Source organism: Petaurus breviceps, unplaced genomic scaffold (assembly GCF_028583685.1).
Source record: "Petaurus breviceps papuanus isolate PSGF00001 unplaced genomic scaffold, PetGlider_PUasm1.0 90654, whole genome shotgun sequence".
NCBI lineage: Eukaryota > Metazoa > Chordata > Mammalia > Diprotodontia > Petauridae > Petaurus > Petaurus breviceps.
Genome location: NW_027187301.1, coordinates 5,200,217 through 5,216,302, shown reverse-complemented (window position 1 = coordinate 5,216,302; position 16,086 = coordinate 5,200,217). Strand labels below are relative to the sequence as shown.

The window sequence follows — 16,086 nt, the reverse complement described above, 5'->3', positions numbered from 1 at the left end:
AGTACCAGTGAATTGTTGGGCTGTGCTCCCTCTCCTCAGGGAACTTTTGTGTGCTGCTTCTACTTGGTACCAAAGTCCTCCAGGGATCTGTCACTTTTGTTCCACCTTTGCTGGTTTATAGCCTGGCTTGATCCAGGTACAAGTTGGTTGCTCTAAGTGCAGCCATAATTGGGAGGTTGTTGGGAGTCATCATCACTGAAGAGGTTAAGGAACCATAAAATGATGAGGTATAGGGTAGGGGGCCTCGAGACCCCAAAATACCAACATGCCGGGTCCTGCCCAATGAATTTGACTAAAGCCTTCTCTCAGCCAAAGAAAAGCAAAGTTTATTAAAATTTCGCCATATTGGGTCGACTCTTAAAAAGCCTCGGCATAATCATTTGACACAGAGTTCTATGGCACTCTCACACACGGACACAAGTTGGGGGGTCTTACATACAGAAAGGTTATGGGAGGGATCTAGGGGTGGTTTAGAGGAGGAGTTTGGGGAGGGTCTTTAGAAGGAGTCAATGAGGTTAGACTCTAGTAAATGAGTGATTAAGGGTGGAAGCTGCTGGACAAAGGAGGGATAGAGATTTGGGCAGAGCCACAATGAAAGGCTTATGGCCTCATGCAAATACCTCATCAAATGGGAAGATTCAATCTGAGTTCTAGGGGTTCCCTGAGCCTGTACCTCATCAATAATCATCCTCACCATCACTGATGTTTATGAACTTTAAATAATGAAATGGGAGGTTGTGGAAAGGAATGGAGGGGCTCTGAAGGAAGGCTCATCTGTTAGAGGCTGTGATTAGGCAAGTACTTTTCCCGGTCTCTAAAATTACGTGGGTTAGACTACATCCACTCAGACCTCTTCCAGCCCTAAATACCATCATCCTGCGTGACCATGTATGGCCCGAACAGCTGTTCAAGATAGAAAATGTATCTGAGTCTCTGACCTCGTGCACTTGAAGTCTGGTTTTAGTGCTGAAATGGGCAAACATTTATAGTGGATACAGGGTTACACAGTCTTTACTCTCCAGCAGGTCCAGTCCCATTCAAACACTGATTAGCATTCTCACTGCAGCCCGAGGGCATCGGCACAAAACCGGCGGTCTTTGCATTCTTCTGTTGCCCCCTTTTCCTTTCTTTTTGAGGGGCAAGCGGTAATTTCACTTATGTTAAAGATGCCCTAGGGAGGCAAGTTCTACAAATGCAGATCTTGGCCACGGTTCTGCAATTCCCTGGAGGAATGAAAGGCGTGTTCCTAACAGCCAACACGTGCACGCGCACAGCATTTTAAGGCAGGAAAAGCTTCATTTCCCCTCACCACAACCCTCTGTGGTAGGTGCTAGCATTATTCCCATTTCAGAGACGGGAAAAACTGAGGCTCAGAGAAGTTAAAACTGATTTGCCCAACGTCACACACAGAGTCGAATTCACATCTGGCTGATTCTCGCCCCAGCGCGCCAGACGCTCTCCTAAAAGACTCATCTAGGGTCACGCAAGACTTGGCATCCAGAAGCCGGTTCTTCATCCTTCACTTTCACCAGGCTCCAACCTCAGCTCTCCTTGCCAGCTACCCTCCCTCTCCTCTTGCCTTCTTCCAAAATGGCGCCAGGCGCTTCATGTTCGGGAGGAAGTGAGCACTCGCTAACCCGGAAGGGAAAGCGGTGGAAGAGGCTAGGGGGAAAGAGACGGTTAGGCCTAGGGTGAGGCAAGGCGGGCAAGTCAGTGGTCGGGCTGGGGTGGAGTTGTGGGGGCTGCGCCCAAGAAGCCAGAGCCGTAGTCTGGCCCTCGGAGCGGAGGATTCCTTCGTGAGGCCAGGGAGACGCCCCCGCCCCCGCTGCGGTCCGGGGGAGGGAGGGAGAGGTCGAGGGGGCTCCCCCCCCTTCCCCCTTCCACTGGCCCCCCCCCCGTTCGCCGCACCGCACCCCCCCGGGACACCTACCCCCGCGGGCCGGCCCCCCCCCTCCCCCCCCCCCCCCCCCCCCAGCCCGGAGCGGCCGACGTGGGGACCCCCCCCCCCTCGTGCCCCGCCCCCCATCCATCCCCACCTCTCGCCTCGCTTCCGGGGTTCCCTTCCCGGCTCGGCCGCTCCAAGCCTGCGGATAGAGCCGAGCCCAAGGCAGGCATCCCGCCCGCCCTCTTAGATCCCGAGGAAGCTTCCGTTCCTTCCAGAAATATGTCCCCAAGCCCTCCGGGCCCGGTGGTGGTTTTTTTCCCCTGGGAGATCTGTGTCTTAGATAGCCTCGTACCCCGGCTCCATCCCTGCCCTAACCGCCCCGGGAAGTTTCCCTCCCACCGGTCCTGCCCTAACTCCACCTTTTTTTATACAAATGCTGCTGCCTAGGAGGACTCAGTTTCCCCGTCCTTTAGGTGGTCCCCGTTTCGGCCGTCGACCCCTTTCGTGGCAGGCTTTTTGGGGCGCATCCCTTTAGGATCAGGCCGTTTAAAAAAAACACCCTAAAAGCAAAGACCTCCCCTCCCTTACCCTCCCCCACCCAAAAAAAGAACAAGCCCCGCCCCACCCCCAACACCTCCAGCGCAGTATTATCGCCTCCCCCACGGAGCCAGAGTGGTGGTGGGCTTCCCAGAGACCATGCAGGCAGGAGAACCGGGGCCCGCCATGAAAGTGTCCGAGAGCGAAGGGAAGCTGGAGAGCCTGGGCTCCGCGGCGACCCTCAACAACAAAAACAGCAACAGCAGCGGCGGCGGCGGGCTCGGCGGCGGCGCCAGGAGCAGCAGCGCCAAGGGCTGGCAGTACAGGTACGTCCGTGCCCGCCGCTGCCCGGGCTGGGGCGGGGGGCGCGGCCCCAGCGGGGGCCCGGCGGGCTCTCTGCCTGCCTCCGACCAGCGCCTTAGGTTCCATCTTCCTGCCCTGTGACCTCTGCTCGGCCTCAGCCGCAAGATTTCCTGAGCTAGGGCTTCCAGACTCGAGCCCGGTGGGGAGTTGTGGGATCGGAGGCTCCGCACCCCCGCGGAGCTGGGGGGAGATTCTGGAGAATGGGCCACTTCCCAGGCTTCGCCTTTCCTTTGTTGTGAATGGAGCAGGGGAGGTGGGAAAAGTTAGAAACGCCGAGTGACTTTGCCCTTGATTTGTGCTCGGGGGTCTTCCTTAGCAGCGACCCAAGTCCTTGGTTCTGAAGCTCTGGCCAGGGGAAGATGACCATCCTCACTCTTAGGAATGAATTGATTGGGTTAATCACCCCGCAGAAATGGTCACTAGTTAAGGGGATGGATTCCACCTTCTTTGAGTTTTCAGCTCGTCTCGTGTTTGTTATTCCAAGCCTTTTCTTTGATTTTAATGTTCTCGAATAGGATTATGAAAGGGGATTAAGATTTTGAGTGGGAGGTGTGTGCCTGTCTCTGTATGGATACATGTTAGCACATAAAGGCAATCTAGATATACTTGCAACTAGCTCACTCTCAAAATTCTTGTGATTCCATTTCAGTCATTCAATATGTGTATATACAGGTTAAGTATATTAGAGAATTCAGCTTTATTGTTAATAAACTATGGATTAAGGCACAAAAGGAGGTTTTGTTCTGGTAGATTGCTAGACTTGGAGTTAGGATGACCTGAGTTCGAATTTTGTCTCAGAAGCTTATTAATTAACTAAGTGACCCTGGGAATGTCATTTCACCCCTCTGCCTCAGTTTCCTCAGCTTTTAAATGGGCATAATAATAGCACCTACTTCTCAGGGTTGTTGTGAGGATAAAACGACATATGAAAAGTGCTTTGCCACATATAAAATGCCATCTGTAAATGGTAGCTATTACCGTTGTAGGTTTATTTTTCTCTTTTGTTTTTGAGGAGAGAAGGCGAGGCAGTTGGGGTTAAGTGAGTTGCCCAAGGTCATACAGCTAGTAAATGTGTCAAGTGTCTGAGCCTGAATTTAAATTCAGGTCCTCTTTGACTCCAGGTGCTCTAATCCACTGCACCACCTACCTGCCCCATGTAGGATTATTTTTCAAATGAAGACATTTAATACCTATTATAGGTAAGGTCCCCCTCCAAAAAATCCAAAATGATGTTTTTCTCTAGCCTGAAAAAGAATTATTTCTGAGTTCATTATGAAACCTGACAGATTACCATCCCACTTAACTGGAGGTCAGTCTTCTGGCAACATGAATTTTCTAAAATACAGAACCAAACCAGGAAGTAAGCACATAAGGTCTCCGAGCCCTGGAAGTAGTGTCACAAGTCACTGCACTAAAATCACACACTTTGATTAGTCATAGGATCATAGGCTTAGACTTGCAAGAGAACTTGGAAGTCGTGAAGTCCCAAGTCCCAAGAAGGTAAGTCCAGCTTCATAAAGGTACAAAATGTCTGAGGTAGGATTCCGATAAGTCTTTCACTTACAGCCTTATTGGGGTTAATTTATTGTATACTCAGGCTTACTTGTACTGGTTTCCTTTTTAAAATGTCTGAATCAAAAGGCATTTATCTACCACCTGCCATGCTAGGTGGTGGGGATATCAAGATAAAAAAAAAAACAGCCTGCCCTCAAGGAACTTACATTCACTCATGGGAGACAATACCTATGTAAAAGAAATGTGTATACACACACAATAGATGTAGGCTAAATTTATGGGGGGAGGATAGTAGCAGTTGGGGAGGATCAGGAACAGCTTTACATGGAAGTCCTTGGTTCTGAAACTCTGGATAGGGGAAGATAACCATTGTCACTATTAGAAATGAATTTATTCAGGGGCGGCCAGGTGGCACAGTGAGTAAGAGCACTGGCCCCAGAGTCGGGATGACCTGGGATCGAATCCGGGCTCTGATACTTAGCACCACACCCAGAAATAACAGGCCGTGTAACCTTGAGCAAGTTACTTAACCCCAATTGCTTAAAAAAAAAAAAAAAGAAATGAATTGATTCAACAAACCACTCCTGCAGAAAGGATTATTAGTTGTTAAGGAGATGCCACCACATAGAAGGTACCTTTTGAGCAGTTTTGAAAGAAACAAGATTCTAAGGTCTAGTGGGCTGATAATTCTTTCCTAAAATAACTCCCTACAATATACAAAGTAATTGGGGGGGGGGGAGGGTTATGCTGTCAGTAGTTCTTGAGAAGATCAGGAAAGGCCTCATGTAAAAGGTGGCCCTCATTATGCTGAGTCTTAAAAGAAGTTTATATCCTGAGACATGCAAGTGAAGAGGGAAAGCATTTTGGGCAAGTGCAAAGGTACCAAGAATAGAGATGGAGTGAGGTGACTCAGGAACAGAAAGCCAGTCTAGATCATAGAGTGAGAGAAGGGGGTTAATATATAACAAGATGGGTTGGGGACCCTATTTTGAAGGGCTTTAAAGGCCAAACAGAGGTTGTATTTGATTCCAGAGGTAATAGAAAACCAATGCAGTTTATTGAATTGGGGAATAACATGATCAGATCTATGCTTTAGGAAGCTAATTTTAGTAGTTATGTGGAGGATCGATTGGGAAAAGGAGAAATTTAAGGCAAGAAGACCAATTAGGAAGCTATTACAGTAACTCCCAGGAGAGAAGTAATAAGAACGTGAACTAGGGTGGTACTCAGAAAGGAACCAGTGGAAGAGATGTTGTGAAGGTAGAAATGACAAGATTTGGCAGTTGATTGGATATGAGATGAGGAAGAGTGAAGAATCAATTATGAAACTGGGTGACTGAAAGGTTGATGGTGTTCTCTGTGGAAATGAGGAAGTTCAAGAGGGGGCTGGGTTTGAGGGACAAGTTCATCAGTAATCAGTAAACATTTATTAAGTGCCTACTACATGCTAGGCACTATGCTAAAGGGCCAGAGAAGTCGGATCCAAGATGGATGTACCTGGAGTGCTTTCAGAGTTCATTTTATTTTATTATATATTATATATGTTAATTTTTGAGATGCCTGTAGTACATTCAGTTTGACATATCAATAGACAGTTGAAGATGCACAACTGGAACTCATCATGTTAGAATTATCAGATTCTAGGAGAGGGATAGGAAGGCTGTTGGAAGTAAGCAGAGAACTAACATCTGAAAACTTAGGAAAAAGTAAAAAGGAGACAGACTTGTGTTACTGCACAGTGTGATGATTCAGAACTCGAGAGATTGGCTTTTGATTTAGGAACCATATCAATTTTTCAGTTTTCTAGAAAAGAAAAAAACAAAAAAATTAGAAGGAAAAAAAAAGTAGGCCTTTTATCCTAGACTCTTGGTTTCTAGCCGTTAGTCCCAGTTAGGATCATTGAGAGACTTGAGGCAGACAGGCAGCATGCATTTATTAAACAGTATATTCCAAGGATATACATCCAAGGAAAGAAATGGACAGTCCTTAGTCCCTGCCTTTAAAGAGCTTACATTCTGATGGAGGAAGACAGCACTGAAAAGGGGTGGGGAGGAAATTGAAGGGAAGAGGAAATATCAGTACTTCGGAACATTGTCCAAATCCAGAGTCAGAAAGCAGAGTCAGGCACATTGGAGGAATTCACCTATGGGCAGAGGATCTGGAAGGATGCTTTTGAAAACATTTAAAGAGGGAGCTAAATATTTAGGATAATAGTAACAATTGTCATTTTTATATCGTGCTTCAATTTTCATGATGCTTTGTATATATCACCTTATTAGAGCTTCATAACCAGGTAAAGGAGGTACTTCAGGTATTATCTTTTATCTTAAGGCTGAAAAAATTGAGACTCAAAGAAATTAAATGTATATAGGCAAGAAGTGAACCCAGGTCTTCTTGATTCATTTGTCCAATACTCTATGCTACCTTTCAGTTTTGTGTTAGTGGATATTTATAAAGAAAAAATTAAGTCCTATGCCCTCTGTTTCATAAGATGGGTGACTACATAACATTTTATAAAGCTTTCAAATGAAAATGGTCAAAATAAAAAAAATAGTATATTAAGGAATAAACTGAAGTTATTTGGAAAATATGTAGAACTAATTCCCCTAGATGAGATTTTAGAACCAAGAGAACATTGTATACAGTAGTGTTAATGTTGTTCAAAGAGTAATTATGAATGACTAAGCTATTCTGAGTATTATAAATATCTAATTCAACTAAAGACCTATGAAAGAAGATGCTGTTAATCACTGGAGAAAGAACTTGATGAATAGAAGTATGCAGAGTATGGTTTTATATATATACACATATATGTCAAATGGTGACCTCTAGTACTGTGTTGGGAGGGAAGGACACAAGTTCAGAACTTAAAATATGACAAAAAAAATTAAATTAAAAAAAGATAAATGAGGTTTTGTGGCACCTAATTTTATTTATGTGATTTAAGGTTAGTATATATATCAATAATAAAGTCTTTGAAAAACTAAAATTAAGGTCATGACTTGCATCCATTGGATTGTTATAATTATAGGGTTGTATTGAATATTTTGCCAAAATATACTTTATACTGCTAGATTTTCTTCTAGCAGGTAAAGATGTTGCCAGTGTCATTACTGTTTTAGAATATCCATCAATTTCTTTGGTGTGGGCACTTTCTCTTCCTGCAGATTGCAACACCTGTACACATCAGGAATTGCTGTGGTTAAATGCAATCCATTACATTTTGGCCAACCTCCTGATGATATTTAGCTCAACTAGAGCTCAGACAACATGGATATCCTGTGTTCCCAGTCTCATCCTGAGAAGCTCTGGTGGGATCTGTCAGATCTTGTGTTCTATTGGCATGGCCCTGAAAACCCACAGTAACCTCCATACCACAAAGGGACATTGAAATAGGATGGTGTAGAATGTCATCTTAAAAGAGTGTTGCTAGTGCTCTAGAAACAGTCATGTTCTATCTTAGAAAAGGCCATTACTTGACTAATATTGATATGACTTACCACCTTCCTAGTTAGGGTGAATCTTTTTTGTATTTACTTCCTAATGTACATGTTGTTTCCTTCATTCAAATATGAGCACTTTCATTATTTCCAGTATTTCAGCCTCAGTTCAGTATTTCCAGCATCTTTCACAGGTAGACACTTAATAAATGCTTGCTAAATAAATGTCAAGTGAATGAATGGTGTTCAGAACTTAAAAGGCATTTTAAAAAATACAGTTATATCAAATGTTGGAGAAGTTTTGGATTCTAAAAGCACAAAGGAAGGAGATGAGAAAAAAATTTAAATAAGTAGTCTTCAACAAAATTTTTATGTCAATCCTAAATAAACATAAAAGTCTTAGAAAAAGGAAGTTAGGACCTAGTCCTCTTCTGATATAATGCGTGGATGTCCTGGCTATCCTAACTTTTGGGGGTAACTAGGATAACAAATAGTGCTTAGTGAATTTCCATATATTGTTTATAGTAGTAGGAGACTCAGTTGTACAAATGTCATCTTATGGGTATTGGGAAATTCTTAGGTATATAGGAATAGCACAATCCTCCCATTAGCCTGACATTCTGCAGTGTCCTTTGTCTGAGGTGATGGTGATAGGTAACTATTTCTTGGTCACTCGGGGTGTTCTGTTAACTTGTGCTCAGTCCATTGAAAGATGTTAAAGACTTAAAAGAATGGAGTGTAAGGATGGAGGAAGATGCCAGATTGGAATAGAATCATGTGATTGACTTAGCAGAGTTCTGGTTCTTGTATAGTGTGCCTGAGTGATATAAAGCTAGTACAGTATGTGATTCAGGTCTAGCAAACACTTATTTACCTTCAGTGTACACTGCAGTAATGTTAAGGTGCTGTGTATACAAAGGTGAACATGATAGTCTTGGGCCCACAAGGAACATATAGATTACATATAGGGAAATGTAATTTGTACATAGTGTGTCATATCAGGTAGAATGTGATAAAAATCAGGGGAGTGATCTTGAAAAAGTACTATCAAAATTTCGAGAGGAATAGATCACTTTTAGCTTCAGATAGCTTGGTAGATAAGGAGTCAGCTGAAAGAAGAGAATTTCAATAGGCACAGACTTGGAGGAAATGTGTATGGGACATAGAGAAGGTGAAGAAGAGTCATTTGAAATGAGGTTGGAAAACTAGGTTGGAGCCATGTTGTAGAGCAGCGATTCTCAAAGCGTGATCTGTGACTCCTGGGGCTCCTTCAGATCAAAACAGTTTTCAGATTACGAAGACATAATTTGCCCTTTCCACTCTTTTTCTCGAATGAGTAGGCAGTGGAGTTTTCCAGAAGCTGCTTGACCTGTGAATTAAAGATTTAGTTGCATATGTAAGACTGAGTTGGTATCTTGTCTGCAGAAATGTACTTTTGTTATACAGATGGGTTAATCTACAGATGTTGCTGTACTTGCCATTCTGCTTGTAGTCCTCCAGCAACACCAACTGATCATTGGAAATACTCTTTTCATGTGAGTGATTGGCAGCAAACACTAGTAGTGGTGCTGAAATATATCTTTTTAATCTCCTGGTTTAACCTAGAACTACTGTGTTGTCATTCGCATTGTTGGTGTAAAAGCAGTGATAGGGCTGCTGGCACTAACAGGGTAGTGACACCAAACTATTTTAGTCATTGTATTCTTCATGGCCATGTACTTGAAGTAAAAAGAAAAATGCCAGTTTCACTAAGAATGTCCTTCATGGAGTAATAAAAACGACTAATTTTATTAAATCTTGACCTTTGAATACACATTCTTTTAATATTTTGTGTGCTGGAAATGGAAAGTATACATGAGACACTTCTGCATATCACAGTACAATAGTTTTCTTGAGGAAAAGCACTCAAGGTATTATTTGAGTTGTTAGCTGAACTATGTACTTTTTTCATGGAACATCATTTTTACTTGAAAGAACGATAGACAAACTATTATTATTCAGACTGGGGTTATTTGGCAGACATTTTCTGGAAAAATGAACCAAGTGGGCCTGTCACTTCAAAGAAAACAACTGATAGTATTTGTTGCTAATGTTAAATTTCAAGCTTTCAAGTGAAAATTAGAATTGTGAAAAACCTTTATGCTCCACTGTGAACTGGACAGCTTCCCAATACTTAAAAGACATCTAATGAAACTAGTGGTGATATCAAGGAATGTGTTGTTTTGACATTGTGTATTGAAATGTCATAGCACTTGGAAGATCTGCTAAATTCAGTGAAACAGTATTTTCCAAATGACCAGGGCATGGTGTTACTAAATCATTTGTAGGTAAAAGATCCATTCAAAATAGAGCAATGAATTTTAATGTGGCACTGTACAAAAAATTATTTTATATCATTTCACATTGTATCTAAAATTTAAGAAATTGCTGCCTCTCAAGTTTTGGTGTAGTATCACAGAACAGTATCCAGAATTATCTGGAAAAGGCTATTGAAATACTCTTCCCTTTTCCATCTACCTATCTGCGTGAGACTGGATTTTCTTTATATAGATTTCAACCAAAACAACATAACACAATAGAGTAAATGTAGAAACTGATAAGAGTATGTAGGTGACATCTGTGATGCCAGAAATTCAAGAAATTTGCAAAAATATGTAAAACAATGCTACCCTTTCCACTAATTATTTTGTCTTTGAAAAATTATTTTCCATTAAAATATTTATTTAACATGTAATTAATTTATTGTTATTTTAAGTAAACCAATACCAGTTTTTATTTTCTTTTTTTGCCTTTTGGAGGGCAATTGGGATTAAGTAACTTGCCCAAGGTTACACGGCTAGATTTTTTGTGTGTGGTGTTAAGTGTCCGAGGCCGGAACCAAACTCAGGTCCTCCTGACTCCGGGGCTCACTACGCCACCTAGCCGCCCCCAGTTTTTATTTTCCAATGTGGCAGATATGGACAGAACCTCTGAGATCCTCAACTTAAAAAAGTTTTTCCAATTACAGGTCAAAAATAATTTTTAGCATTAATTTTTAAAAATCTTGAGTTCCAAATTCTCTTCCTCTCTCCCCCCACATTGAGAAGGCAAATAGTTTGACATAGGTTATGGATGTGCAGTCATACAAAACATCTAAAGAGTACAAATGAGTCTTGAGACCAAAATTTGGGAGCTGCTATTGTAGAAGACCTTAAATTTTAGGAGTTTGTATTTTACCTCATTGGCAACTAGGGAAACAGAAAGCTTTTTAGTGAGACTGTGATTTGGTCAGAGCTATCCATTAGGAAAATCATTTTGGCATCTCAGTGACTATAGAATAGAGAAGTCAAATAGGCTGGAGGCAGAGAGCAGTCAGAAGGTTATCTTAATAGCCTAGGCAAGAGGGATAAAGGCTGAAAGTAGGGTTGTGTCATTGTAAGTAGAGAGGAAGTGTTGGATGCTGAGACGTTGTGGAGAGAGAACTGAAGAGTTGTTGTTCAGTCGTGTCCAACCCTTTGGGACCCCATTTGTGGTTCTTTCGCAAAGATACTGAGTAGTTTGCTATTTCCTTTTCCAATGGATCCATTTTGTCAGGCAATCAGAGGCAGTGAGTAAGTAATTTGCAAAGGGTAGTGTGTGTGTGGGGGTGTGTCTCTGTCTGTCTGTATCTGAGGGTGGATTTCAACTCAGGTCTTCCTGACACCAGGTCTGGTGCTCTATCCATCTATGCCTCCAGAATTGAAGAGACTTGGCACCTGATTGGCTGATAGGTTTGAGGGAGAGGAAAAAAAGAACAGCATCATGGAGATCAAAGGAGGAGAAAGAGTGCTGAGGAAAGAGTGATTTTCAGTGTATCATATCCTGAAGAAACAGTTAAGAGGTCATTGGTAGGTCATTTCAGTAGAATTAGTGGGAACCAGATTGAAAGGGGTTGAAGAATGAATAAGTAGTTAGAAAATGCAAACAGTAGTTATAAGATGCTTTTTCCAGTTCCCACTGAAAAGATTGGCAGTGAATGGAATGAGAGACTGAGAATTATGTAGCATTTTTCTTAAGATCTGGAAAGGACCTTAGAATTGTAGAGGACAGTGTGAAGGGTTGGAAAAAGTAGGTTGGATCCAGATTTCGCAAGACTTTTGAATGCCCCATTAAAATGCCTTAATTTTATCTTAAGGGCAGTGAAGAGCCATTAAAGGTTTTTGAGCAGGGAATAATGATTTCCTATTTCATTCCTCACAGAACCTCTTATAAAACTTCTTAGCTTTGGGTGGCCAGGTAGCACAGCGAGTAAGAGCACCGGCTCCAGTGTTGAGAAGACCTGGAGATCGAATCCCGGGCTCAGACACTTAGCACCCACCCAGAAACACCTGGCCGTGTAACCTTGAGCAAGTTACTTAACCCCAATTGCTTAGGGGTGGCCAGGTGGCTCAGTGAGTAAGAGCACCGGCTCCAGTGTCAGGATGACCTGGATCAAATCCGGGCTCAGATACTCAGCACCACACCCAGAAATAATAACTGGCCGTGTGACCTTGAGCAAGTTACTTAACCCCGATTGCTTTAAAAAAAAAAAACTTATTAGCTTGAGGCTCTTACCTACCCCTATCCTTAAAGTTGAAGACCTTACCTCATCCTTTATTCAGAAAAGAGAGAGCAGTTGCAATGAGCTCCTTTTTCTCTTTTCTGTGGCTCACAGCTTCTTGACACCATTTCCCATTCTTTCAGTCTAGTCTCTGAGGAAGATGTGGATCTTTTCACCTTTGGGAGCTTGATCCTTTTAACATCTCCTTTTTCTTACACTTAACAATTTCCAACCTCTCTTTACCCCTGGCACCTTCCATGTTGCCTCTAAGTGATCTCAAGTTTTCTATCCTTAAAAAATGGACACTTGACCCTATCATTCCCGCAGATTATTGCCCTTATTATCCCTCTTCCCTTTCACAGCCAAACTCAGTCTTCAAAGAATTACTGTGGAGGGACATCCACAGGTCAATGGGGAAGTGCATATTGTGTATATGCAGTATGCAACAAATTAAGAACCAGAAACTGCTAGAGTAGTGGCATAAGGGTTGTAATCATCCACTCCCTGGAATATAGTAAACACTTTAAGATTTTTTATCTTTCTTTAATCAGAAAAGTTAGGGTGATGGACAGCTTGAGTATTCGAGGGAGTCTAGTTAACATGTTGAGGGAACTCCTATAGGGGATTAATAGGGCATGGAAAAGAGTCACACAGTGAGAGTGTGGATAAGTTATGATTTGTACTTTGGAGAAAGTAGCGTTGGTGTTGATGAAATCTTATCCACTGAAGCATCTGAGTGGTATCAGAATACTATTTGCTAGAAATTAGGGCTGAATTTTACAGATTAAATAAAAATTCTCTTCAGCAAAATAATTTGTATTTGCAATATGATCTTTCCTTGCCCTACATAGAGAGATTGAATATTTCTTAATGCTGTTTTCTTTCTTTTTCTTAAATACTGTTCAAAGTCAGTTATTTATGCATGTTCTTTTCCTGGTTGTATATATGAATCTGCATAGAGCAGTGAAAACAGTACTTTATTTTGAGTTAGAAGTCCTAGGTTCAAAAGCCGATCGATCTTGCCACTTACTAGTAACGTGGTTGTGGGCCATGTAAGGTCACATCATTTAGTTTCCCACTTTCCTCATCTACAAAATTGAAATAATCATATTGCACTTCCTACCTCATAGGGCCGTTTGTTGTAGCAAGGGAGACAATGTATTTAAAACATTTAAAAACACACTTTAATGTAAGTCTGAAAACTTTGTAAATATAAGCTAGTATCCTGATGATGATGCCATTTTCAGAGAAAAGTCTAATTGTAAATGGGTTTATCTGTTTATTAAAATAGACCAAAGAGAACAAATGATTGTTAAGATGGAATTGAGAAGGAAATCACTATATAAAAAGTATGAAATAATTTGAGTGCAGGGTAGATTGTATCAGCTATTTCCAACCTTCTTTATAACAAGAAATTGTACATTTCCAATTGGAAAGGTTTGAACACCAGAAAATTCTTTTGCCCAAATGTGATCTGGTTGTTGTAGTCTCTTAGAGGTTTTTCTTATTGGAGGATCATAGATTTAGATTTGGGAGGGACCTTAGATGTCACATAGGCCAAACCTTTCATTTTTAGAAGTGAGGAAACTAAGGTTTAGAGATTTAAATGGCTTTTCTAATATCATACAGGCTACTTTATAGCAGAGTCAGGAAGAGAACCAGAGAACCTAGGTTACAAATTCAACACATTTCCTTTTCTTTATTAGGTGGATTTTTTTTTTCTCTTTTTTGGAGGGCAATTGGGGTTAAGTGACTTGCCCAAGGTCACATGACTAGTTTTTGTGTTAAGTGTCTAAGGCTGGATTTGAACTCGGTCCTCCTGACTCCAGAGCCAGTGCTCTATTCACTGCAACACCAGCTTAGCTGCCCCATTAGGTGGATTTAAAAAAAAAATGTTTACAGAAGTAGGTTTGAATCTGTGCTTTGTGGCTTTTCTAGATGATTTCTGTCATCATCATGTAACCTTTTGGTAACTATTTCTTCATCTGTAAAATGAGGAACTTGGACTAAATGACCTAAATTCATGATACAGATTCAGAAATAATACAGTAAGATAAGGTAATTTTAAATGTTCATGAAAGATATATAACTAGCCTTGGACAGAGTCTGTTATCTTTTCTTTTCAGAGGGAAACTCATAGAAAAAAACTACCTGTCCTTGTCACTTCCACTCTCACTTTCTACCCAAAGCAAGAAATTGGCATCTAGACTTAAAAAAAAAACATTTTTATTGGTATCTCTTATTTTTACCTCACCTTTCTCCCAGTATTCTTTCTCTGTCTTCCTTCCAAAGAGCCACACGTATGACAATGAATATTTTTACTTTTTTAGAGGAGGGAAAGTAGGGCAATTGGGGTTAAGTGACTTGCCCAAGGTCACATGGCTAGTTTTTGTGTTAAGTGTCAGAGGCCGAATTTGAACTCAGGTCCTCCTGACTCCAGGGCTGGTGCTCTATTCACTGTGACACCTAGCTGCCCCCAATGAATATTTTTAAAGGGGGAAAAAAGACAAGGCAGGATAGGGGAAGAAAAAATCATCAGAACAGGTGAACACATCTGGGAAATTTTGAAAATACATTCTTGTGTACCTCCCACCTCTATAAAGGAGTGGGTGGTAGGGACCCTTAGACTTTCTGACCTTAGCTAGAGTTTCCAAAGCCTATCTTTAGCTCATCTTCATTGCCTTTAGGTCTGAAGGATGTGGGGCATAGTGAAAATGGTGTCTTTATTTCCAGAAACCCTCATGCATATTTTAGAATTGCTTACTTGGGCTCTCTGGATTAAGCTATTAGGTCTTTCAATTCCATATTATTCTCAGCCAATTAGTCTCCTAATTGAATGACTGAGTTATTACTGTTCTTGAATATTACTTCAAGACTATTTAGACAACTAATTTGCTTTCCTTTTGTCCAGAGTTAGGGAGGGGTTAAAAAGAACATTTTTTTTTCCCCTTCAAATTTATTCACCTTTATTCTCAGTTCATACTTGAAGCTCACAACAGACACTTCTGTTTTTATAGTGTGATATATAGTGAGCTTTTTGATATTTATTAAAAGTTTTCATTATTGCTGAGTGTGGCAGATTTTTAATTTTGTGCATTGGGTACATAAGGTTACTTTTGTCATGGAAGTTGAAAGGCATATAGCTACTTCCCACTTACTGATCCAAAGAGTGATTTGTTATAAAGTAACTAACCTCAACCTAAAATATTTGGTGATTGGTTAGAAAGAACACTAGAGAAGTGAGGCGAGAAGTATTCTTGTGTAATTGAAAGAAAAAATGTAATTTTTATCATTCATTTAAAAAATTTAGAATTCCAAATTCTCTCCTTCCACCCTCTCCTCCATTGAGAATGCAAGCAATTTAGTTATAGGCTATATGTGTGCAGTCATGTAAAGCATTTCCATGTTAGTCATTGTGAAAGAAAACACAGATTTTTTAAAAAAGACAAGAAAAATTTTTTAAAGTATGTTTTGATCTGCATTCAGATTCTATCAGTTCTTCTGATGGTGAATGGCATTTTTTGTCACAAGTCCTTCAAAATTTTCTTGGATCATTGTATTCCTGAGAATAGCTAAGTCATTCACAGTTGATCATCATATAATATTTCTATTACTGTATATAATCTCCTGGTTCTGCTCATTTCACTTTGTATCAGTTTATGGAAATCTTTCCAGGTTTTTCTGAGAGCATCCTGCTTATCATTTCTTACAGCACAGTAGTATTCCATTACAATCACATATAACTTGTTCAACCATTCCCCAATTGACAAACATTCCCCCAGTTTTCA

At 41.1% G+C, this 16,086-nt stretch overlaps 1 protein-coding gene and 1 long non-coding RNA gene across 2 annotated transcripts in view; one reads left to right on the top strand and one right to left on the bottom strand.

The window, feature by feature from the left end:
- Positions 1 to 300: 300 nt before the first annotated feature.
- On the bottom strand, positions 301 to 2,174 carry LOC138143731 (uncharacterized). The gene is made up of 2 exons (XR_011163786.1): positions 2,037 to 2,174; positions 301 to 1,662 (listed from the first exon to the last, which is right to left on the bottom strand). It is a non-coding gene; the product is annotated as an uncharacterized lncRNA (long non-coding RNA).
- A 314-nt stretch (positions 2,175 to 2,488) lies between these two features.
- The window catches only part of OSBPL11 (oxysterol binding protein like 11), a 103,470-nt gene continuing 89,872 nt past the window's right edge, over positions 2,489 to 16,086 (top strand). The window contains exon 1 of the mRNA XM_069064977.1: positions 2,489 to 2,748. Coding sequence (XP_068921078.1) covers positions 2,582 to 2,748 — 167 coding nt within the window. The 5' untranslated portion in view covers positions 2,489 to 2,581. The remainder of the gene's footprint in view (positions 2,749 to 16,086) is intronic.